The following is a 25,150-nucleotide window of genomic DNA, read 5'->3' as shown; positions in this document are numbered from 1 at the left end:
CACCTGCCCTTGGCCTTTGATAATATTATATAATATGTATCTTATACTTCTTTGCTGCTCTCTATGCTTTATCTTTTCAGATAAGGCATGCTATCCTTACTCTCAGAGGCTGATCCTGTTTTCTGTTTTCAAGGAAGGAAATGACGGCCCCACCTAGAATACTATTCCCTCTGAAAAAGACCTTCTTTGGAACAATAAAGTTGGAATATCCAACATTTTGGATTTTAGCTCAGATTTAACAGATCTGTAAATAGCATTATAATTAAGTAGAAAATATCTGATATTTTCACAACCACATATAACCTGTGTTTAAAATTCTGTTGAGCAGCAGATCTACCATCAAAACCTGACTTTACTAATTACCACTTCTGAAGAATAACAAGAAAATAGTAATAAATACCACAATATTGGAGATGAAATATGTAAATAAATAAATTGATGGAAAAAAATACAATCCTAAACACTATGGGATTAATATGTTCTAATGCTTTTAATGTGGTTGCTGTCCTTACAGCTACCATGTCTGAAAAAATACTTTTCTTGTTATAAATAATAAAAGGTTAATCCTTCTTACCTCCACCTCTGGCACCCTAGGATAAAGATGATATGGGTTAGCAGAAGGTCTAGACCAGCACATCAGTGTTGTCTGCTTAGAGCCTGTTGTTAGATATCTATTAAAAGAGTTCCTTAAGAATCCTTTGAAAAATTCAGCTGAAAATGGTATCTTAGTATTAAGATGTATTTCTTTTCTGGACGTTATGTTGCTATTTCGTCATCATTAGACTTCTGCAGTGAACTACTTAGCTCTTAAGAACTCTAGCATAAGGTTCAAATTATTTGACCTTTGAATAAATTACTATGATGTAAAACTATCCTAACTAGAAAACTTTTTTTCACATACACCCCATCGGACATAATTCATCCTACTGCAGGGAAGTTGAAAGAACCTGTATTTTAGAAACTAGTGATTTGTACCACACCAAAGCTAACTGTGGGAAGATGGTAAGATAGAGGAGAAGCCGGATCTTTACTTTGCCTTATTCAGACATGCATTTTAAATCTCTGCTATTCCTACTCCAGTAATAGCTATCACCCAACTACTAGTTATTTTCTGAAGGATGATTAAGTCATCACATCACTTCAACTGGAATTTTATCTGGCATGGATATAATGGATATAATACCATTATTTGTAAAAAATCTATGCAAGTCTAGTGCTTCAGTGTCAACCTTGTTAATAAGTCTGTGTGTGTTCTTTAAAAAAAAAAAAAAAAGGAAAACTGTCTTTAATGAGAGAGAAACATGCATTAAAAGAAGGCTGAAGACCTTATTTAAACAGTCAAGACAGGACAGCATCCTATCTCGGAAAATGTTGTTTTTACCAATGTTTTACCAATGTCTTTGTATCTCACTTGTCTGTTTAGAGAATCTATTATGGCTATGCAAAACATTAAAATGACTTTCAGACTAGGCAGAAAAATGAAGAAAAATGAAAAAAAAAGTAGCTGAAGCTGGAAACAAGCTTTTGAGCACAAATTTAGAAGTGAGATAGTTGCGGGTGAGGGAAATAGCTTATAGAGCTGTCTGCCCTCATTAGCATCAAACAAGCCTAATGGCTGTCAACTGTCATAGAAAAATTCCCCATGGAACAGCATTATATAAATTTTTCTCTTGACTTGGTTATAAAAAGTGTTTTTCAATAGCATTGCACACTGACATGAACTTCAGCTCCAGGCTGTGATTTACCAATACACTAGTGAAAGTATAAGTTATAATCCATTTCTAAAGTTTCTGTGCTATCATGTAACTCCCAACTTCAAATTTTGGTTTAGGCCTTTTGTTTTCCTTCTTTCATTAGCTCTGAATTTTGAGTTCAAAAGACTTTCAGTTACTCATTCCCTTTAAATTGCCCTGCTTCCCTCTGAGAAGTGTGGGTCCTGTAGTCCTGCCAGTAGCTGTTAGGATCAATGCAGATCTTACTGATAGGAAGCGGTAAGCAAATGCCTGATCTGAACCTCCACCCTGCTTGCCTGATGGGAGCCACTGCTGGGCACCTCTCCCAAACGACAATCCAGCTCTGAGAGTCTTGTCTTCATTGAAGGCATTTGCATCTTTTTTGGTAGAAAGCAGACTGATTTGTTGCACTTGGTTTTGTGGTAGTTGTTCTTCTCCTTGCAGTTTCACATTAAATAATTTTTAAAAGTCCCATGCTCCCTTCCCTGAAATAATTCCAGGAATTGGAACTGCTAGCCACCACCTCCCCTGCATGATCTCAATTCTCCACCAAAAGCTCAGGAACTCATTTATATGCCATCTGATGCCTTATGTCTTGCATTTTTTTGAAGGAAAAAATACAAGGAAAAAAATCTAACATTACAGATAGTTTCACTGAAACCTAGACCTGTCCATACCTCAGCATAGCCCTTCTCCACACAAGTCAGAAATATGAGTTTTGCTTTGAAGAGGATATTGAGCTGAGGTTTCCTATTGACTGTCCCAGTGAACCAATGTGTTCTCAATTCTCTCTCAATTGTTTTAAAAATACAGTAGTCACAAGTGCAGTCCTGCAGGAGCATGTTAGGTGTGCTTTCATCGTGATTACCATACTGGCTTTTCAGGATGCTTTTTGTTTCTTGGTGGTGAGAAGAGAGTCAGCTAAATCCTAATATTTTTGGAACTTCTCAATTCAAACAAAGAATGTAGGCACCTGTCTGCAGGAACCTTAAGACCACGTGTTTTGTTTGCAGTTCTGGAGTCATCTTGTGGTTTACTGCATAGTTCCTAAATCTTTTTGTAGATTCCTGAATGTGTATGCTTATATAATCATAAGATAAATTTCTATGCAGGGAGAATGAGATGTTGGACAGGAAATAATTACAATCACTTTCATACTTTTTGGTGATTCAAAGCAGTGAAAGAAAAGCTGAAGCTTAGAACAGGTAACCAGGTAGACATGGACAGTCACCCAGCTGCCACTGCTAGTTAAGGGTCAGTGCATCTCTGCTATGTTTGATAGCTCTTCTGAAGAAAGACTGGGACAAAAGAGCAAGCCCATCTCCACAACTGCTGTTTCCTGTGGAACTGCAGAACTAGAGCATGCATATATATACTGTCATCACTGCTAAGCCTTACAAGGTGTCTCAACACTATTCATGTATTACTACTTAGCAAAATATTTTGAAAAATGTACCGAAGTACGTATATGAAAGGAATATTTCTACATATATTTCAAAGAAAACTGTTTATAAATACATACACATTGTATATGGGGGAGATTATTAATTTGTGCATATGCAGAACTATGTGCTCCATATACACTTCCAAAGCTTCAAAATATTCTGATTATATGATTTATGTTAGCAAATTCAGCATATCGAAATACTAATGTCTGCCAGAGAGTGGCCAAGCTTGGAAAGTTGCCATTTGTGCATATGCACGTGTGCAGAAAAACCTTCAAGTTGGTAATTCTTTGCTGAGGGGAACAGAATTGCTACAGCACTATGGTATTTTCTAACTTTGAAAGTGTGCTGATTTAAGTAAATACAAGCTTTCTGAAATCTTGCCTTATAACCCCTGGTAACTACAGCAGGAAAAAAGAAAAAGTAGATGTTAAAAAAAAAAGAAGAAATAAACAGAAATAAAAATTCTGTCTATATAGTTGGTCATAGATGAGTACACGGTCCAAAACTGATTTAGGAATACAAGAGAGAGGGAATGCTGTTTCTGACAGGCACACTGTCCCAGATTTTATCCATTTCTGGCACTGTGAATACCAATACATGTTTAAAATTAACAGGGCTGTTTTTACAGATCTGGAGCTAAAGCTAAGTGATGAAGCCAAGTTTTCATGCAGAGCAATGAACTGCAAGAGATGTTTAAAATATCATGCTCTATATACTCTTCAAGTCATTTTAAACTGTTCATCTTAAGGTAATTAATCTGGGTCCTTTGGGTGAATATTAACTACAAGTAGGAAATTAGAAGCTAAAGTGAGATTTACAGAAGATTCATTTTTTTTATTTAGAAGAGCCTCATGCTAAGAAATCAGCTTAGAAAAAGTACTTAATCTCTGGAAAGACTTTTTGCATTGGATCAAGAGTATTTGGTATCCATGAGCAAATTTTCCTATATTAAACTGCACCTGATCTTGTGAGGACCTAGCAGAAGAACCAGAACCCCATTTCAGTTACGCTTTTTATGTTAAAATCCAAAAATAGACAAAAAAATTGTAAGTGATTTTCAGTTCTGATTACTGGTGGATCTTCTCTGTGAAAACTTTATATTCAATGATTTCCTGATTTTATGCCAAATACTTTTTCTGACATTTGATTGATGAAAGGATTTCAGATACCAGCTTATATAAGAAGTGGTCCTTCATCTCTCTAGCAAGCTCTCAGTCTCATAGCTCTGATAAAACATAACTACATTAGGTGATATTCTGGTATGTAACTTCCTTATTTCCTGAATCTTAAACTAGTAACTTTAGCTGCTGTTTAATATTTCTATTTCTTTATGCACTAGGCAACTGAATGTTTGATCTGATACCAATCATAGTCTGGATTCAAATGGGTAAAGTGAAACCGAGTGGACTGGTTTCTCACCATGCCATCTAATGTTATCTTGATTGTTGGAGCATTTTTTTGGTCCTCCTTTTCTTTATTTTTTCTGTAGATGCACTACATCAAAAAAAAAAAAAAAAAGATTTCCCCTTCTCATTTTTTAATGCATTGTAAAGCTAAATTTCTTAACATTTGTGAATGCTCAGGAAAGTGTCAAAATGAAGGAGATGCTCAGATTGTCAGCAAAAAAGTGATGCAGATAATGTTCTGGACCACTGTTGCTTTTTTCTCTAGCATTCTCGAGTCTTATTTCAGCATTTAGGTTCAACAATGGTTAGATACAGCTACAGTGTTGGTGAAGAACTAAGAAAGCTGAACAGCTACTCACGTGTTGTCTGACTCGGAACACAATGCACAAGACAGTGCTAGTGTGAGGACAGTAGCCTTGCAATCATCTGATAGTTATATATCAAGGATTTTTTTAATAAATAAATTACCCCTTAATCTGTTCTGCTAAAAATATTTTTAGGCAGATCTTAAAATAGTTTCTTTACATTTTCCACTGGATTTCCCCTCTCACTTTTGACCACAAAGTCAAATTAAAATTTTACATCGACATTTTCAAGACTAGCACTTCAAAATTCTCTGTCCTGTCAGGTCATTTCCTGCTTTTTACCATCCACTGTGTTTCATTAATAATATACTTTTTATAATGCCTGTGTCATCTCTATCTCCTACCACTGCAAGAGGCCAATTAGGCAATGTAAAAATACTCTTTTCACTAGTTTCCTATTGCATTCCACCTTCTGTGCTCTTTTGGTCTTCTCTACTAAAACGAACAAAATTCTGTGTAAGTGCAGAGCCCTTAAGAGAGGAAGCCTAGAATGTGAGCAATGCAGTTTATGTTCAAGTTGCTTATTAAATTTCTCACTCCATACACCTAAAATAGTTTCAGTAACCCTCTTTGTATCCCAAAGTCTTATCCCACACATTTTGCTAGAAATACTCTACCTATTTCACTTACATTCAGTACTGCTTATTTCTGGTTTTTGTTTTCTTTTTATAAGAACGTTATCACAATTTTCTTCTCTTCTTCAAGCTATGTGCATTGCCTCAGCCTGCTGTAACTGCTGTAATGGCCATCAAAGGTTTTGTGGATACATTAGCTTTCAACTTCAATCCCCCCTCACGGATGCAAGACACTAATGAGATCAAGACCTGTAGTGTGAACAGAAGCTTTTCTTTATCTATTACAATTCTTATTCTCTCATATCTCTTGAATTTAGAAAGAGGGTCAGGAGCCATGTGAATTCTGAAGTCAGTTTGGTTTTGGTTCTGAGAACCGTTTGCTACATCTTTAACTACATGCAGGAGAGTATCTCTTAGAAAAGAGCTAAATTTTATAGAATGAGAGTTATAATATAGAAGAAGTCATACAGAATAATTTGTACAGATGTAGATATTCTCTCATAGTTTAGGTTAGGACTTGGTAACAGAAACAATGCCAGTATTTTTTTGACAGATGTTAAGATGATCTTTGACCCTCAGTTCAACAGGCAGCTGTGCTAGAAATAACTTTCAATGGAATTTATTTGATAGCCTAAGGGTGCAAAACAATTTGTTGTAACCCCACTGTGATAACATATTTATAATTTATGTATTTATAAAAATGGTACAGCTCTGAGAGAAGAGTATGTGGGAAACCTTCTGCAAAATAAATCATAGGCAAGTGTCCAGGCTCCTCACTATTTAAGGTAAAAGAGTGCTTGAGTTCACATCAGGGAATCTGTTAAAAATCAGCTGGTGTATAAAATCAATTGCTTGCACCGGGAACATAGATAAAGGGGCTCTCTGCAGGTTCTTGCTTTCTGTACTGGAAGAAGGCAGAACTCAATATGCCAGATGAAGGGCTATTAATGGAAGTTGGAAATTGGTTAGTGTGAATAGGACCACACAGAATTTCCTTTGTCAGGGGATATATATTTATTTAGCTCTCCTATTCCCCTGGTGTAATTTTAATACAGAGTAAGCTTTACAGATAATTAGGATCTTCTTGTTTTACAGTATAGACCAGCCTCAGAACTGCTAGAATTGTGTAAGAGATTACAGCTCTCTGGAAATTGGAACAGTGAGTTTCAAAAGTTACTGGGAGCTAAATCACTGGAGTCCAAGCTAATAAAAATTGTAGGCTTTCTTCCTTGACAATAACAACAGTATGGAATGCAGTCACCAGTTCCAGTCACTGCAACAGTGCCTTCAAAAAACACTTGAAAACAAAAATATCTGATACGTCCCACATCATACCCCCTCAACCCATGAAAAGACAGTGGACTTCTGTTAGAAATATTGCTGCTACATGATAGCACAAAGATAGCTTTCTAGTTGATTTTTTTTTTTCCATTTGGAAAAATAAGTTGTTTACTCTTTATATTGAATGCAGTGCTATGTTTTACAATGAGAATTTGTATTTAACTGAGCAAGCTTATGAAGTGATGGCAATTAGACAAGTCACAAGCAGAAAGAATAAAAACAAAGGGCCTTCTCCATCATCTCTGGTGGTGTTTGAGTCAGGGACAAATATTATGAACGTTATATTCAGATATGTACAGTTGTACCTGTTTTTCATAACTTATTTACTGAATTACAATTTCATAGCAGAAAAAAAAAGACCATGAAATTAACTAATGACCTAATTTTAGAACTTCCATGTTGATCTTCTGAAAAAACAGGTGATAAAAACTCATTGGACTGATATTCACATTATCTCCTGCTGAAATCCACTGACTCAAGGTGCTGCAGCACTCCAATGTTACCAACTAAAAGGCTTTTAATGAATAGCTACGTACATTAAAAAATCACAATGAAAACAAAGAATTCTGATTAAACAACTGCCCATTAGTGTAGCTGCTGGAATGTTGAGCAGTTGCCAATGCTCTGTTTTAAGAAGGGAGTGGCCAGATTGCCATTTGCAGTGTCATTGCTGCTGGCTTGTGCATGTTCCACTTTTCACAGTATACACGTGAGACCAGTTAATTGTTTAAAAATCTGCTATGGAGAGCTGGGAGCTTCAATCCCATTAACTGAAAATTGAGGTAAAATAAACGTGGACTAAACATTAGATAACCAAGATTTCATAGGCACATCCATTCCCAGTCATTTACCTCAGCAGTGGGTATTATTCTAGAAATCAAGCTTACAGCTCAGAACAGCAGTTGTGAGCTTTATGCGTACACTGTTGGCAAATTATTTTGTCTACATTACCCAAAAAGGACAATTACCCAAAAAATGATTGTAGTCCTCTCTTCCAACCTTACCATCAATTAATCTAAGTTTTTATTCTGAAAGCCTGCTTCTGCATCGTTGAGGTGGTTCATTTTGTACAGTTGTCAGTGATTTTTTGAAGGCAATATAATAATCCTAAAGCTTGTTTGCCTCCTTTTACTTGCGGATTTGTTATGACAACTATTGGCTTTCCCAGTCAAATGAATTTAAAATACACAGAATTGTATCAAGTTATAAGGGCAGAGATCATTACTGTTATCTTGCTCATGAATTTATGGCTAGATTTTGAAGCTCTCTATCTGATGTTTTGACTTAGCTTTTTCTAGAGTTTCTAAATTGTTATTGCTTGCTCAGACAGCGGGGAATCATTGAAACAATTAGTTAAATTTCTCTCTCATTTTAGTTAAAAACTCAATCATAGAGAAAAATGCCTTTCTACATTAAATGCTCGGATCATAAACTGGTGTAAATTGACACTATTCACTGATTCTAACAGGATTTTCACAGTTGATACTTACTAGATTTATTCATTTGCAACAACACACTTCTATGAAGGGCGTATGAGAAAAAATTTGTCACTCACGTTATTTATGAGTCAAATGTCTTGTGCCAAAGTAAACCAAGAAAGGTTGAGGAAAAGTGATGAGAAAAAGCAGCATGCTTTGCAAAGAAAATATTTCTTCTTTCATTCTTTTACATTAGTCTTTCCCTTCTGTTGATACTTCTGCTGTTTGCAGGAATGTAAATTAAAACAGCATCCTGCAAAATTTCAGTAAGTTTATTTGAGGTGGTTTTTGTACTCACGACAAAAACAGTTATAATAAAATGTGAAGCATTCAGTTCCTAATCTATATTTGTCATAGAAAAAGAAATACATTATAATTTGTTCACATCAGGGCAATTCCACAAGGAGAAAAATGAGATGTGTATATCCTCAGAAAGATGTAAAATTGATTTTTGCTTTCTCACCAGTGCCAGTAGGAGTTCTGTCACTAATATTGCTCTGAGCAAACATATGCACCAGGTGTCCAAAAACAATCTCTATGGATTGCCATTGAAATATGTCATTTAGGCTTCACAATGCTTGTGCAGTAACATAGAGGTACAGAAATAGTTGAGTCATGTTACCTAAATGTTAGTAGTAATTGGAAACATCCTTTGAATGAAGATGCCACTCTTGCTCAGATCCAAAGAGGATAATATAGTCATCCTACAGTAAGTTTTCATTTTTTTCCCCCATCTGACTTTTCTGAAGGCAAAGAAATTGTGTGGAAACACATATTAAAGCCAGACATCCAGAAAGACAACTTCAGAACAGCCTGAAGGTGTTTCATCACCAAGCATATCTTCCCCTCTAAGGGGCTACAGTCAAATATTGTTATACATAGAGATCTATTGTTTCAACTTAAGACTTTGACACCTACTTTTAACAACTGGAATCTAAACTTTCTGGAAAACTTCACAAATCTTGTCTTTGATCTACAAATTATCACAAGTTTACTTTTAGAGTGAGTCAGAATTGACATTGCTTAACATATATCATATATATAGCATAACGTGACCATTAGAATGAACTTTTTTTTTTTTTTACAGTGTTTGATATAATACTTCATAAAAGCTGTGAGATTTAGTAATATCACATGCAAAAGGTTGGAATGGGAACTGTATTAATGATTATTTGTTAATTATTGTGATTTTTTTTTAAATTTTTTTTCTACATTCCAAGTAATTTCACTGCAAAGATAAAGAAATCTTCATTTCCTAGAACGTCTTCTGTTTCATTGGAATTTTTTCTTAAACAGAAAAAAAAAAAAATGCAAAGAAAAATATCTTTGAGCCTAGTATCAAATGAATTGATACTAGCCATCACACAACTTAATAGTAAGCTCGTTCTACTCATATGATTTGCATCTTAATCTTTTCACTACTGAATGTATGCTAAATAAAGACTAAACTGTTTATACCCATTCACATTGCCACTTTTCAAAAAATCTTGGCAATATAAGAAACAGATAATCTAGAATTCATCTTATACATTTCATTTCCCATATGTCCTTTATCTCAGAAGCATACAGAAGTACCCATTTTCACTTCGAGTTGCTTCCACAGTGCTGGAAGTTTTTCAATTGTTCTTCAATTGTTATTGCTTTCTACTGCTAACATAAACATGCATTAATTCATAGTTATAATTGTATGGCTGTTTGTCAAGTATTTAAAAGCACAAAATACATTCAAATTAAGGATTTCTCCCAAAGCCTAAACCGCATCCAAGCCTATCTTGTTTTTCAGGGTCCATAAGCATGCCAGAGCTGATGCCATTTCTGGATAACATGAGCCATTTTAATAATAATTTTATTAATAATATTTTTAATAATAAAGGAAAAGAAATCAAAAGCAGAGGATAATTTTTAAATGTTCTAAATAGCCATTATTTCCTGTCAGCATTTGAATTGAAGTCAGTACTATAACAGTAGTGAAGGCTGAAGGGAAGAGATGCTTTTCATGAACTCTGAGCTGACAAATGACAGAAACACTCTTTGATAACATTTCTGATTCTGCAGTTTGCTGCCCATGTTTCTTCTGATTCCCAGTAGAAATGAATATCACTGCACAGCTGAGTGACTGAAATTATTCTACTTAGACAGTTTTAAAGAAACAGCCAGGAAAAAAAAAGCCCTTAGCAAATGAAAAGTTAGAGGTTTCACAGATAGTCCTTCATCTGCTGTTTCACCAGATGACAGTGACATTAAGTACAGTGTAAGAAACTCCATGATGTAGTACCATCCAACAGAAAAATGCAGCAATGGTAAAGTAGCTGTACTGACAGTGAATACTATCCAGAAGCCATTGTAATACAGAGAAGATCCGAAGCTTATAAAATAATTAATGTTTATAAAGAGAGCAGTAGATTCAAAAGTTACGATTTTCTGTCTAAACCAAAGAAAAAGAGATTTGTGATGTATAACTGATGTATAAATACACAGTATAGGTTACTTGGCTTGTTTTTTTCTGCAATAAGCTATATCTTAATCTATTAACCTATGGTATTATATCTCAAGTTCTAGAGTTTTGTATTATATATTTCTGTATGCTATAATTCACTTAGCTCAAATGACTGCCCCAAAAAAGACAAATTGCATTAGAAAGACTGAAATGAAGCCCACATAATTTTTCATCTTTCTCTGTTGCTTACCCTATAGCCACATTACACGCTTTTCTTGCCAGTATCCCTTCACAGACTTCATTTTCCTATCCAAAGTGAGCGAGCTGCTCTAGTTTTCTAATCTGTGTTTCTGTTTCCTTGATGAAAGCAGTGGCCGTTCTGCCTGCTACCTTGTTGACAAGGCATCCCTCAGACATTTGTCACGTTGTCTTTCTGACTTTTAAATTCATGATATTACTTAGTGTTTCCCTACAATTGTTTCATTTCATAGCCTCTGAGTCATAAGCTTTTGAAAAGTTAAATTATGTCATTCAGGTCCACTTCGTCCACTTTTCTAGTTATGGTATTAAAAAAAAAAAAAGGCTTTCAACCTACATAATCATGTGGGATTTTGTTCTGCATTCATTTTCAAAAAAATGCATACAACATGGAAGAATGTCACATTCCATGATGACTAAAGCAGTAGTTTGTCTCTATCTCCTTAGCTTGCCAGCTTTCATTTATAAATCAAATAGTCTCCTTAGTGCTCTGAAACAACATGCTCCAATAATTTAGACAACTAAACAGAACTTTCTGGTACAGAAATTAAAATAGCAGTAGGCTCACTTCTTGCTGCAGGAAACAAATTCATGCCCTTCCTGAGGCAGCACAACTGGAAGCTGGTTTTACAAGCCAATCCTAAACTCAAACTGACATTTGCTCAACATCATCCCAAATTTGGTCATGCTCCTAGAGACAAACCATAACACTTGATCAAAATGCAGTGCTCTTCAACTCAAGAAGAATAGGGAAAGGCTTATTGTCAATAATTCCAATGTTTTTATGAAGCACTGGAAATGCTGTTTATCCTAGATCAGAATTTATTTACATACACAGGAAACGTTAGGCTGAGAAGTAGCTTTTTCTTTTTTCTTCCAAGGAAAAGTTAGTAACGTTCAAATGTTCTATAGTTCTTACAATCTGAAATTCCACTTAGAATCACAAAATCACAGAATGGCTTGGGTTGGAAGGGGCCTCAAAGTTCCAACTCCGCTGTCCCGGACAGCACTGCCAACCATTAAATCAGATACTAACTAGTTCAGGTTGCCCCATCCAGCAAAGGCTTGAACAACTCCAGATCAAACCATCTGTACTTCCCACTGTTTTGGACACCTACAAACATCAAGATATTTCACCAATTAAGTACAGATTTAACATATTAAAAAACTTTAGCAGTTAATCTTTAGGCTTATGGTAGATCCCATGCTTGTCCTTGGATCCAAGTCTATTTCTTATACTTTAATATGCAGTTGAGATTAAGGAGGAATTCTCATGTTAGCTTTCATTTAGTAGCATCTTTCCTTAGAAAGATCTGACAAAGTGCAGACAAAAATCATATTTTGATAATAGCAGTTTTGAGATTATTTAATGCAAAAAGACCAGTCTGCAGTATTTTAGTAGTTTCAGTCAGAATCTCTGCTACAAAAGCCAACAGAAGAAACGCTGTTTATCTTGAAAGGGAAATATTTGAGGCATTTAGCAACAATACCAATGCTTTTCACTGAAGCAAAGTACAAAGTTATCATTGGAAGATGATACCATTTCTGAGAAGGAATGTATTTTATTTCTTTGAATTTTTTTTTAAATTTGTTTTAATTGCCTTATGTGATTTACAGTTGTTTAGTATATGACCTTTTCTAGGAAATCACATATTTGTAATAAGAGCTGTTTTTCTGAGCTGGGGGCTGTGGGAATGGGAACACTGAAGTATTTGTCTAATGCAGCATGGGAGGTATTTGGAGAAGAGTCAAGTGATTCTAGATCTTCCTGTAATGTCACTGAGATGTACGTAGCGAACTACCAACAACAGCTGCTGTTGACTGGGCTTCACACAATTTGCACAGCTCTGGCCTTTTTCTAGGTTTCAAGATACTGCATTTTACACAAATTCTGCAGAATTTGCAGTATCACGATGAAATCCTGTACTGTAAGAGGTAAAAAAAAAAGAATTACTGAATATTAATAAATAATGAGTTATTAATGCTGTGAGAATTTGGACAGCATCTGACCACACTTGAGTCTGTAATCCAGTTTGTCCCTTCCTTTAGGGTTAGGTGCAGTACAGTAAAAATACAATTTCTTCTAGACCCAGTGGAGGCAAAACTAAGGCGATCTCATCCTCAGGCTGAAGGTTTTCCTGAGTTCTATAGAGACACAGTAACACGGAGCATCTCCTAACTCAGACTTTTATTCAGTTTTCCTTTCAAGCTCTTCAGTAGCAAACTGCCTTTATGCTGGACAACACCGTTTAGTTCTTTTTGAACACTATTTGCCTCTATAAGGGCAGTTTCCTTTAAATTAAATAAGTAGTGAAAATTACCACAATAGTGAATGATGCAAAAATAATTTCAGAAATAAAGCGTCAGTAGCTTTGCTTTTCACATAACAGTGACTAGCAATCATACCATTATTGGTTAAAAAATGTAAGTAAATAATGAGCCACTGCTCTTAAATATCTGCTCAGACATAAAAATGAATACAAGTCACAATGGTGCACAACATAATCACAGCAAAAAGACAGGATTTCTCCCTTTTTTTTCTGTCTTCCAAAAAATATTACTCTGAATAAACCTGTAAAAACAGGATATTACTACTGCTAATTGTGTCTTCAAATAAGACATACCATTTACTTGGCATCCTGCTGTTCCATATTATACACATGGATCCTGGCTTCACATAATTTTACTGTGGAAGCAATTAAACTGCCAGAACATCCCACATTTTGTGTGTGCCATGGAACTACACTCAAGTTTAGCTTGGAATTTAGGAAATTCACTTTAAGAACAATAAAACTAAAGCCTGCCTTTTGTAGTAATTGCAGTGCTTATGTACAGCCAAATCACACAACAGTCAAGTCATCATTCTCAATGTCCATCTGTAATCCAGTTTGTCCCTTCCTTTAGGGTTAGATGTAGTACAGTAAAGGAAGCCCCTCCAGTTCAGCAGCTGGGGATTCCAGCCCAGCACGTGGCATCCAAAAGCAGTCACTTCTGAACCAAACACCAAGACGTGATGTCATCTCTGGACTTATATACCTGTGCATACATTTATGTAACTATACTCTATGACTAACCAGCACAACTTGAGTCCTATTTTCTTAACTGTTCACTAATCTCCTTCAGAGTTCGCTTTAACCGAGAAAAAATCCACTTTCTAACTAATATTATGTCTGTACGTGAGGATATGTCTTAAAAGAACAACTCAAAGTACCTGTTTTTTTTTTTTTTTTTTTCCCCCCCCCTTCTCCTGACCAACACTGACCACATTGATCAGAGGCTTGTCACTCTGTACTCCCTCCTGCTCTTGAAGACATGTGATGAATAGCGAGCTCCCTACCGAGGCAAGATCAAGAGGTTAAAAGAGTACATGTGAACGCTATCTTACTTGCAGCAGCTAGGTTTCATAATCAGATCACTAGTACCATAAAATGTTTAATATTTTCAAGTATTTATTCAGGTAACATAATGCATGTTTCAAGGACTGAGAAAAAACTCAGGCATGTATGAATTGCATTTTTGTTGGAGTGGTTGCCTGCCTGTAAGACAATCAAATAAAGCATTCATCATCCAACTCCTGAAATTCTTTTTGAAGTGCATGGGAATATTGCCACAGAGCAATTAGCCTGATGTTATTATTTTAATTGGAACATGGCTTATTTTCTTCTCACCGACATCTGTCATGTTCTAAAATAGAACAGATTTTCATCTACTGTCACAAATGTTATTTAACTACCTTGATTTATGTTTTCCCAATTTCTAACGTTATTTGAAAGTGCACAAACCAGAATTGCCTGCAACTAGTTTTCCTCTACTGCAATACGAAAGGCTGTTATGATCTTCCTCTTTTTTGGGGGGCTGTTATTTTCAATAAACCACCTGTGAAGACTAGTAGTGTCACTTATGGTGAATCAGTCCACAGGGGCCAGTGACACATTGAATGGGATAGCTTCGCCTTCACATACCAGTACTACCAAGTCTTAACCCCTGGTAACCTGTGAAGAAGTGGCTGTGAATTTTTTCTTTAGCTCAACACTATTTATCCTTGACTAGTGCAACTCACAATGTTCAACAGCTCAGACAATTTTCCTGGCTCCTTCTGATGGCCTGGATTCAGAAACACTAACCATTTAGGCTCTGAGAGCAGCATATACAAACTTCTTCCCCTAGACCAGTTATTTAAAATGTACATATAAACTCACATCCTACCAAATAATAGTATTTCTGTGTTAGGATTGCTAGGTTTGTTTTGAAAGGAACAGGAAGAAGAGGTCGTACAACAATAATGAAATGATGGAGACAGGTAGAGAAAGCTTCTCATGTTGTCCTTAATACATCTTCGAAGCAAGACTGCTCTGTAGAAGCGATGTGGAGATTGTTGCCCTGCAGCTCTTACTTGCCTTAGTATGGAGAAAATAGTTCCCTAGGTTCCTACCAAGTACAGTTACCAAACATGCTTTGGAAGTTTTTCAGAAAAATCCTGTTGGCTCAGAGTTTTGGCCAGGTCTCTAAAACAGATGCGACTCTCCTGTCCTCTGAGCTCCTCCCTCTTTGCCTGCCCCAGCAAAACAGATGAGGTACAGAAACCTCATTAGTGCCTTATCAAGGGGAAAACTGTAGAGTGAGACCAGACTTCAAACTCCACTGACTTCACAGACAAGAAAGAAGAGCCATGCATAAAAATCCCAGTAGATAATTTTTTTTCTGCAAGGAGCTGTATTTTGAAGCAGGTAGGGTTTTGTTTTCTGTAAGGAAATCAACCTATTGATTTAGACATGTTCCATTAAAAAAAAGTTTTGTTGCTGTTTGTTCTTTGTGAATAGTGTTGTTTGAGTACCTTTTATGTTTTATTCAGGGCTCCAATAATTATCAAAGGATTTCATTTTAAAATGTTTAGCAATTCAATGAAGTACAGAACTCACACGGTTACTTATTTTCTTCCAAAAACATTTTTTCTGTGAAAGATACCTTGCCTTCCTGTGGCTCAGGGTAGTACAATTCTTATTTTGCAAGCAGAAAAATGAGCCTATGTGCAAGCTTCAAATAATTGGTTTTCTTTAGGTCACAATATAGGATTTCATTACAAAGCTCAGATTTTAAGAAGTGCTGGAGCACAGCTGGTGCTCTTTGAATGGGGAAGTTGATGTTTCAAGTTCTAGGAACCTTCAGAACATATTGAGATTGATCGTACTTTTTTCATGATAAACTGAATTACTCAAAGGAATGCTACTAATGAGAAAGTAAGCCAGTCATCTCTCCAAGTGTGATTTGACCTACACAGCAAGGATCAAGCAACCTGATTACAACGTACTGGGTTTTGTGCCTATACATACCAACAGATGTTATACGAATTATCTTCTTTAGCATATTTAATGAAATGCATGGTTGTTTTTCCTTTTAACCGAGAAGAGACAGAAATGCACACCCTCATGCTTCCTTAGAAAAAGTCAGTACAAAAGAATTCACAGAGATAATACCTTCCTTATGAAAGAGGAAATTCCTAAGACGCTCTTTCTGCACTGACAATAAATTGCCCAACAGCAACTTAACATTTCACTTAAGACCTCTTCTTCCACAAGCCTCAGTTTTGACACAAATGAAGATGAAATCCAACAGGAAAATGCAAGCAAGTTTAAATAAGCAATAACACTTTGTGCTTCAATTAACACTGAACAAGATGGCAAAACTCCTCCTCAAAATTAGATATGTCTGTCCAGACAGGCGGACAACCATGCTTCATCACAGGATGAATTTTCTGAGTGGTCCTCAGGGTCATAGCCACAAAATCAATGTAGAAAAACAATCTGAAAGTTCCATGTATTGACAATAAAAGCAGGCTCATCCATGATAGAAACAACCTGTTGGGCTGAGCTAAGCATAAATCTATTAAAATGTTACAGATTCAAAACAGAGCTTGTACCTGTTTGAGTACTCAGGCTGTGAGAGTTTAGCCTGTTGGCAGCAAATGTTTTATAACAGTTGCTTCTCTCTAATATACTTTGGCTTCCCACAGGTTTCTATTTTCTTTCATTCACGCAGCTCTATCTGTAGAATCAGTCTTTGTCTCTTTAATGTTCTTTCCATATTTTTTGGACTATTTCTGACATCTACCACTAGAAATAATAACTCCAATAATAATAATAATAATCTAAATCTTGGGCTGATCTGTTTCTAGATTTACCCCAAGAAACTGGTGGAAAATTCTGTAAGAAAGCAAGTTTCACTAGCCAGTGACAGACCAGCTTAATTAAGTAGCATAGATACCACGTAAGTCATCATAAAATAAAATGAAAAGACTGATGCTGGTTTGACAAGGGTGGGTGTTAGATATGCAATTCAGTACCTCTATAATCTACTTATTAACTACTGTGCCATACTTTGTAATAGATATTGGGAAAAATACTTAGTCTCTATGAACGTCAGCAGCCAAGATTCTAGTGGGGTTTGAATTTCTCTCTCCAGAGCCTTTCCTTGTCTGTGATTTTTATTTTTATTTTTTTAAACCATGAGACAGATAGGTACTGGTGAGATAGCTGAAAAGGCGCTCAACAATTTCAGACTTGGAAGAATGAACGATCCAAAGTTCACCAATCTGCAACCAGCAACGTGATGCTTTTTGCCCCCTGGTTCATTTCTTCAACTTACGATGTATTACTAAAGATACAAAGTGACTGAAAATATCAACTCTTACATGCACTGAATAATAGGCATCTCATTTAGCATTATTTGGTTGCTCCAGTAACAGGAGGTTATGGGATTTCCTTTTTCCATAGTCATTTAACTGGCCTCAATTTCTAGAAATAAGAAAAATTTAAAAGCAAGAGTAGTAAAAAGTACATAGTTTTTCTTCCAATAAAACTCAGCAAACAATGACCTAAATGAACAAGTTTTGTTAAATATTTTAAAGGGAAAAAAACTAACAAACCAGAAAAAGCCCAAACTGACTAACTGTGAACCTGGCCATGAGAACACCGACTGGAGAGAGCTGAAAGAATACTTGGTAAATGCAGTGTCAGACTACCAAGAGACAGGATAAATGAAAAGAATTCAAAATTTAAATAAATTCAATTAATTATTTATCATTTTCTCCCTAATTTATAACTAAGCCAGTACGCTCTGTGCTAGTGCTAAAGCAAGGAAAGCTTTCTTTTCTATATAACAGATGCGCTTTCAAAAATACTTCACCTTTGCATGAGAATTTTGCATAACTACTTGAAAACACACATATTACACAAATTGCTGTCTGATAATTCAGAGGTTCCTGAAAATGTTTTTCTTATAAATCATACATAGTTAATTGCACTACCTCTGAAAAGAGGTGAAAATAAATGGTCACTATGCTGTCATTTTTTTTTTTTTCAATTATCTTAAACATGTAATAGATATTATAAGTATTGCTTTTTTGCTTTGAAATTTCATTTTCTGATACCTAGTTAATTTTACTAGTTTGTTCCTGACAAGGAACTGGAAATTGACAAAATGGCTTAGTCAAAATTAAGATGAATCGTACTTTAAATTTGCAATGGACAGAACCGAGAAAATTAGATTCCTAATGAACTAAGGAGGGTTGAGATTACACACTGATGATCAGTCAAGTAGTGAGTAGTGTCTGATTGCCACCTTCTCTTTTTCTTAATAGTTTGATGCAGACAGAGATGAAGAAGAAGTGTTCTCTGATATAAGTTCAGCAGTTGACAATAAGCTATTTGCTAACAAAGAGGCTGCAGCAGGTGAGTTAATGCAAGATTAAAGAACCACATTTTTTCTACTGCATCTGACAGTGGTGGGACACTTTTTTCATATTCCTCAAATACGAGTATATGTACTGTAGCAAAATCTTTGCCCAATTCAAATATCTCCACAACTAAGGGTAAATCTCTTTACACTTGGTAACTTCATACAATCCAGCTATCATCCTACTTTTCTACAAGCTCACTTCAGTGGATTATCTATAGCATCTTATACAACTATACCATTAATAAAAAAATTGTGTATGTTGATTGATTCCAATTGCCAGATACATCTGTTTGAATTACAGATGATATCTCAGTGTGACCTGAAAGCCTTAAAGTTTAACGATCGTACATCTTCCCTAAAAATTGGTACTAGTTTGGAAACTGTGTGCAAGCATAAGACAGCAGAGCTTTTTCTTTTCTTTTCTTGTCTTTTTAAGGTTTATTGCTACTATTACTATTATTATTTGTGCTTATTGAGGCTTGAACATCTTCAGAGAAAAAGCCTGTGGGGTACAAAGAACTGGAAAAAAAGACAAGAAGAAACAGCAGCTGAAAAATCAAAGCATTAAAAATCTGTGACATCTGTCAGAAATATTTTGTTTGAGGCTTACAGGAAAGTGTTCCTTGGTAGCTTCACAACTTTTCCTACAGATAGCATGCCTGGCCTCCTTCCAAGTAGATTTTGAGGGTTATATAGGTAGATGTCAGAAATGTTGTCTTGCACAAGAGCACACACAGAAAAGAAAAGAAATTCTAGGCAAAGCGCTTTTCTGTAAAACATACTTGCTTTTTTATTAAAACAAATATTACATGATTTTCTCTACTACATCCATCTATCTGATCTCTCATCTGTTTAAAGGGAAAACTCATCTACCTTAAATTGACAGACAAGATGGCTTCTTATCTACTAACAGGATATGGGTGAAGAGTAGTTGCTTCAGACAGAAAGATTAGCTCATATTTTGATGATGTGAAAATGGGTTCCAAGCTAGTCAACCTACAAAGCCCCCACAGAAGGCTGGTTTTGATAACGTTCAAAGAAGAGATAAAGAGTAATTATCAATGAAGGGTGAAAAAGATTGAGAAAGGTGCATTACCTAACCTACAGGTTTCTAGTGGTAATCTGCAAGATAAGATGTACAGGAAACTAAAGGCCACTAGTTCTTTCTGTTAAGCAGCACACATACCTCTTTTGTACAAGCCTTTTTCCTAGAGAGAAAAGGTTGATTGCAAAGCTAAAATGACATTCCCACTGCAGAATTGTTAATTAACAATTATTAATTGTTAATTGATAATTAAGTGGGGATTTCCTAATAAAATATGCTAAACATTCAACGACAATAAGAGGAAAGACATAAGGGTGTTAGCACTGATAAACAGAATGGCAAAAGGTAAACTATGTCCACTAAACTGTGATGTCAGTTCCTTGAAAGTCTGATCTGCGTAAGTCCTCACCAAGCAGGAGACAGAAACCATGCCACAATCATTTAATTAGTTCTCAAGCTAAGCACCAATAATAGTTAAAAGATTCAAAGCAGGATTTCTAGTATGAGACCAGGTATTTAATTTCTAAATGACAATTTCAGAATTCTCTTAATTACTTTTTGTCTTTTAATCCTTTAGATTCCTGGTAGCTAATGGAGACATAATAAATATTTTAATATATCTGCATCAATTTAATTCATATTCTGGTAAGAACTAGTTGTAACCACGTAAGAATATACACTGAAAGAAAACAATTGTTTTTATGGATTACAATACAATTTTTCTCATTGTGGCCTCCTATGACATATTAAGACTGTTGCTAATAGCAACAACCTGACATGAAATTCAACATAGTAAGGTTGCATTAAAATTGGTATTAGAAGCATCTTATTGAGCCAAATAACATTGTAATCATTCTAATGCTAATCAGTCCTTCAGTAAATCGTTTGTATTCTGTCACACCGAGAATTTATCTTACAATCATATCTTTGATCAAGTGCTTACATATCACATATATTAACTAAGTTATTAGTGCTTCAGAGCATGTTCCATAACATAAAGAGACATTTCACAGGAAATCTTAACTTATGACAGCATTAGACAGTGCAAATACTGTAGTTATTAGAACACGAGTATAGGAATATTAGAGCCAGTGAACCATATTGAATACTACTGCTACTAGGACCTCATAAGTAACAGATTTAAGCAAGGACTGGAAATACACTAACTGATTTGCCAAAACACAAATGGTCCAAGGGGCATAATTACTTCACATGATGGCACATAGCTAGCTTGTAATGAGAAGTTAAATCAACTGCTGTTAAATATAGACAGTTCAGTACAATTGAGCTTTGTAAAAATTAATTTAGTGAACTGTGAAAAAACAATGCCTGATGTTTGTATTTGTGAAAACTTAAGGGTGAATATGCTTTTGGAGAAAGTGGCACACTTAGCTTCAGAACACTGACAGATTTTTTGGGACAAGAGACATTTATGACCACTAAGGCTCTGGGTTCTGGGATACATTTTCTTTTGGTAGGAGCCACACAGCAGCCCAAACAACCATGTCCTCTTAGCTTAACATTACCTATCCTGTACAATTCCATTTGGGTGTAATAAGCAATAGGGAAACACAGCAACAAATTCAGAAGTACGATCTTATGGTGAATGAAGCAACTAAGCAGCATCCTACATCCCCTGCCCCCAGGAGGGGTGCATTCTCCCTGCCTTTCAGACCTGGCAGGGCAGTGCCTGTCAGCACACCCTTGTACAACTGCAGGCACTCACTAATTCAACTGTTCTTCCACTGCTGTGTTTCTATATGTGTTTCTATATCCTTTCAGGTCCCTAGCAAGAGAAATCTTCATGAATGATACCTTCAGTGTCAAATGCAAAACCTAGCAAAAAAAAAAAAAAAAAAAAAAAAAAAAAGGAGTGCATTTTAGCTAATGTGCTGTTTCTTTTTCAGTTGTCCCCTTCTCCCTGGACAGTTCATTATTTAGTTAACAGGGATTTAATAAAAACTTCCAACTGATTTATTTTTTAATTGTGCTGTACTGTACATAATAAAATCCTGTTTTTTCCCTAAGGAAAACAAAGCACATAATTACCAGGTTGGCCTTACATCCACTTTACTCATGCACTGAAATTGAGGAAGCGTATTCAAGTCACAAACCGGTCTTTTCAGATCAGATGCTTGCAAGTTATTGCTCTCTGGCAATGGAGCTTTCATGCATTTTATTTATTTTTAACTGTTGAGTTTCCTCTTTCAAAAAACTGACAGTTGCTCATCATTTGTGATCAGTTCATACAAGCACACAAAAGCTCTAACTTAACCGCAGCTGAGGCTGTAGCACTGGTTGGTTAGTGAGCCTGCTTTCCTCCCATAGAAGCCTTGTTTTAGACTAAAGCTTGTTAGCTCACCAAAATATAGTCCATCTAACAAAAAACTGAGCTGGAAGGCAGCAAGCAATTCATACTTACACATACGGGAGTATCACAAGCATGTCCCCCCTCTGCTTTATCTTGCCCTTGGAGTAGCCATTTGCTTCAATGCATTTCTGCTAGGTTTGCATTTTGGCAGGTTGAGTAGAATGGGACATTCTATACTCTGGTCAGTGACAAATGTTTATGGTTTTCGTTAGATTTCATTAAACCAGGAAAGAAGAGACATATTTTCAAGTTTCCTGACCTTCCTTGAATATTCTCTGGAAGAGTTATGCTTCCCCAAGGAAATCGGTGTCCTAGTTCAAGAAAAAGCCCCTTAAGATGCTTGACAACATTAAAATTGTATAACCATTATGGCTTTTGTCACTTAAGATACATTATGTATGAGTACTCATTTTCAGCCTGATCTTATAAGTCCCCAGCATCATATTTCATATTAACTTTCCTAGCTGGGGACGCATACCGCTCGTGGTAGCTACGTGACAGTTAATCACATACTTACACATAAGTGCTATTAAGAGTGATTGATGAGTCCAGGTAAGCCAGTACTAGCACCAGTTCTGTCTTTCTTAAATCATATTATCAACAATGACAATATTAAGAGCAAGGTGCCAGCTGTGTAAAATAAATTGAAAAATTAAGCTTCTCTTGGTAGCTGTAATTCTATTTGCTTGCATATATCTTTTACAGACAAGTATTTTCAAAAGACCATAAAGTGTATATGCCAGAGAACACGCTGCCTATATACACGCAGTAATCAATGATAGAAAAATATTACTCCTTTCTATTTTGTTTTTGGGTTTTCTGTAACAATCTGTTGAAGTATATATGAACATTAGGAGGGGAAAAAAAATAACAAAGCACCAGCAGATGGTAGGTCCAAGACTTTCCTTTGTGTCTCTTACTTAGTCTGAATAATTGCATCAAAGATGAATTTGGCAGCAGTTCTAATATGGATTGCAAATCAGGACACTCTGGAATCATCATCTTTGTCAAGGAGTTACAGCTTTAGTCAGAATGACATCCAGTTTTTATTTGCTGTTTTCTGTCCTAGTGATGTTTAGCTCACCATCTAATCATAAATCATTTGTGTTGTGTTTAAAGGCCATCTAGTTCAACTGCCCAGCAGTGAGCAGACATACTCTCAGGTATGGTCAGTCAGGTGCTCAGAGCCAGGTCCAGCCTGACCTTGAGTGGCTCCAGGGACAGGAAAAAACAAAACAAAACATAACAAAAAAAAACAAAAAACAAAACAAACAAAAAAAAAAAAACAAAAAAAAACAAAAAAAAAACAAAAAAAAACAAAAAAAACCAAAAAAAAACCAAAAAAAAAACAAAACAAAAAAACAAAAAAACCCACAACATTTTTATCCTATCCAATCTAAATCTTCTCTATTTTAGTCTAAAATCTTTTCCCCTTTCCTCTCACAATAAACCCTTCTTTTTTTACAGACCTCTTTTAGATACTGAAAGGCTGCTATCAGGTCTCCATGGAACCTTCTTCAGGCAACCTACATACACAGCACTAAGCACATCTTGTATACCCCTTGGTGTTCCCTGTTGCTTCCTTTGGGAAAACAAGTGACTGAGCTCACCTGTGGCTGCAATGTTTTGAAACTTGTATGCCCATACAGTATTTTCTTACGTAGTTTCAATAATGCTGAGAAATATTCTCCTGCAGTCACACACCTATTTTTTAGTGTGAATACTTGTAGGACTTGGTTTAAGGCTGTACGTCTGGAAAGCACAGGAGACTGTTTCCTTCCTCACTGCCCAGGAGTGAGATAATCTAAGTGAGGTGATGATGCCATAAAACGATGGTGATGTCCATGCTATATCTTTGCTATACTTAGACAGAAGAATGGTGGTTAATCCTCCCATCCTTGCTAAGCAGTCACCACCCACCCACACGACTCCTCAAAATCCCTAGCCTGATTTTCTGTTATCCCGCACCCTCAGCTTAAATTAATTTTATAAAGCTCAGCCAGCCCAAGACTCCTCAGCAACTGAACTTTGTCATTCCCAGTGAAAGAGGCTCACAACTTGCTACACATGACACAAGGATAAGGGACAGAGTCACACTGTCATCTAGGAAAGGGATGGGAGAGGAACAAGGACTGTTGCTGCTGGAAGCATGCTGCTTTGGCTCCCATCAGCATCTCTCCAAGATCCATGTCTGCTAATCACTAATTAGTATTTCCTTTCTCTTTCCAAACTATGACTCATGCACTCCTCTAAGCTAAGATTCTTGTGGCAGTTTTACAATTGCAAGTCATAGCACACCTTGTCCAAAAAATTTACAATTTTCACTATTTAGTGTAACCATTACTGAAGATTTGTGGAAGCTTTTTTGAAGGCTTGTTAATGGAATACATTTCATTCAGGTATTTTAGCACATTTGAATGATTCTTTGGATCAAAGTTCTTGCATACATAGAGACAATTGGAAATACTAAAGAGTCCTATCACATGAACTGAAGATTTTCAACATTTCTGAAGTCTAATTTTCTTTCCTATTTTAGGGACAAATGAACTTGATTGCAGTCTGATTATGGATTCTGGAGATACTGCTTATACAGAATTTGACTTTGAAGACCAGGTAATTTCTTATATATATTATATATATGATCTCTTTCTAGACGATTTTCTAGATTATGTATATTGTGCTATACAATTTGTCTGAGCAGAGTGGCTGATCTCTGAACTTTAAGCATAGTTTAGCATAAGTGCTTTTAAGGGCAATAAGTAAATTTTGATCCACAAAGGTTGCTTTCTGATTATGAGAAAAGAATGAATATTTATTAAGATCCTATATCTCCCATGACTGTACACTGCTAACATTCGTTCATGAATTTTAAAATGTTGCCAAATGATTTTTGGAATGCACTGCAAGTCTACTCTATACTTAAGAACGGGATAAAACAATTTTCAAAAAAGAGGCATGG

The 25,150-nt window shown here is 35.8% G+C and overlaps 1 protein-coding gene across 3 annotated transcripts in view; it reads left to right on the top strand.

The window, feature by feature from the left end:
• Positions 1–25,150, top strand: part of AK5 (adenylate kinase 5) — a 98,690-nt gene that overhangs the window by 37,508 nt on the left and 36,032 nt on the right. For all 3 annotated transcript variants that reach the window (XM_085231613.1, XM_085231612.1, XM_010716235.4), the window contains 2 exons: positions 18,678–18,768; positions 24,728–24,804. In XM_085231613.1, coding sequence (XP_085087739.1) covers positions 18,678–18,768; positions 24,728–24,804 — 168 coding nt within the window. The remainder of the gene's footprint in view (positions 1–18,677; positions 18,769–24,727; positions 24,805–25,150) is intronic.

Source organism: Meleagris gallopavo, chromosome 10 (assembly GCF_905368555.1).
Source record: "Meleagris gallopavo chromosome 10, MGAL_WU_HG_1.1, whole genome shotgun sequence".
In the NCBI taxonomy this organism is placed as follows: domain Eukaryota; kingdom Metazoa; phylum Chordata; class Aves; order Galliformes; family Phasianidae; genus Meleagris; species Meleagris gallopavo.
Note: the sequence above shows the minus strand (reverse complement) of the source record. Positions and strands in the feature narration are given on the sequence as shown.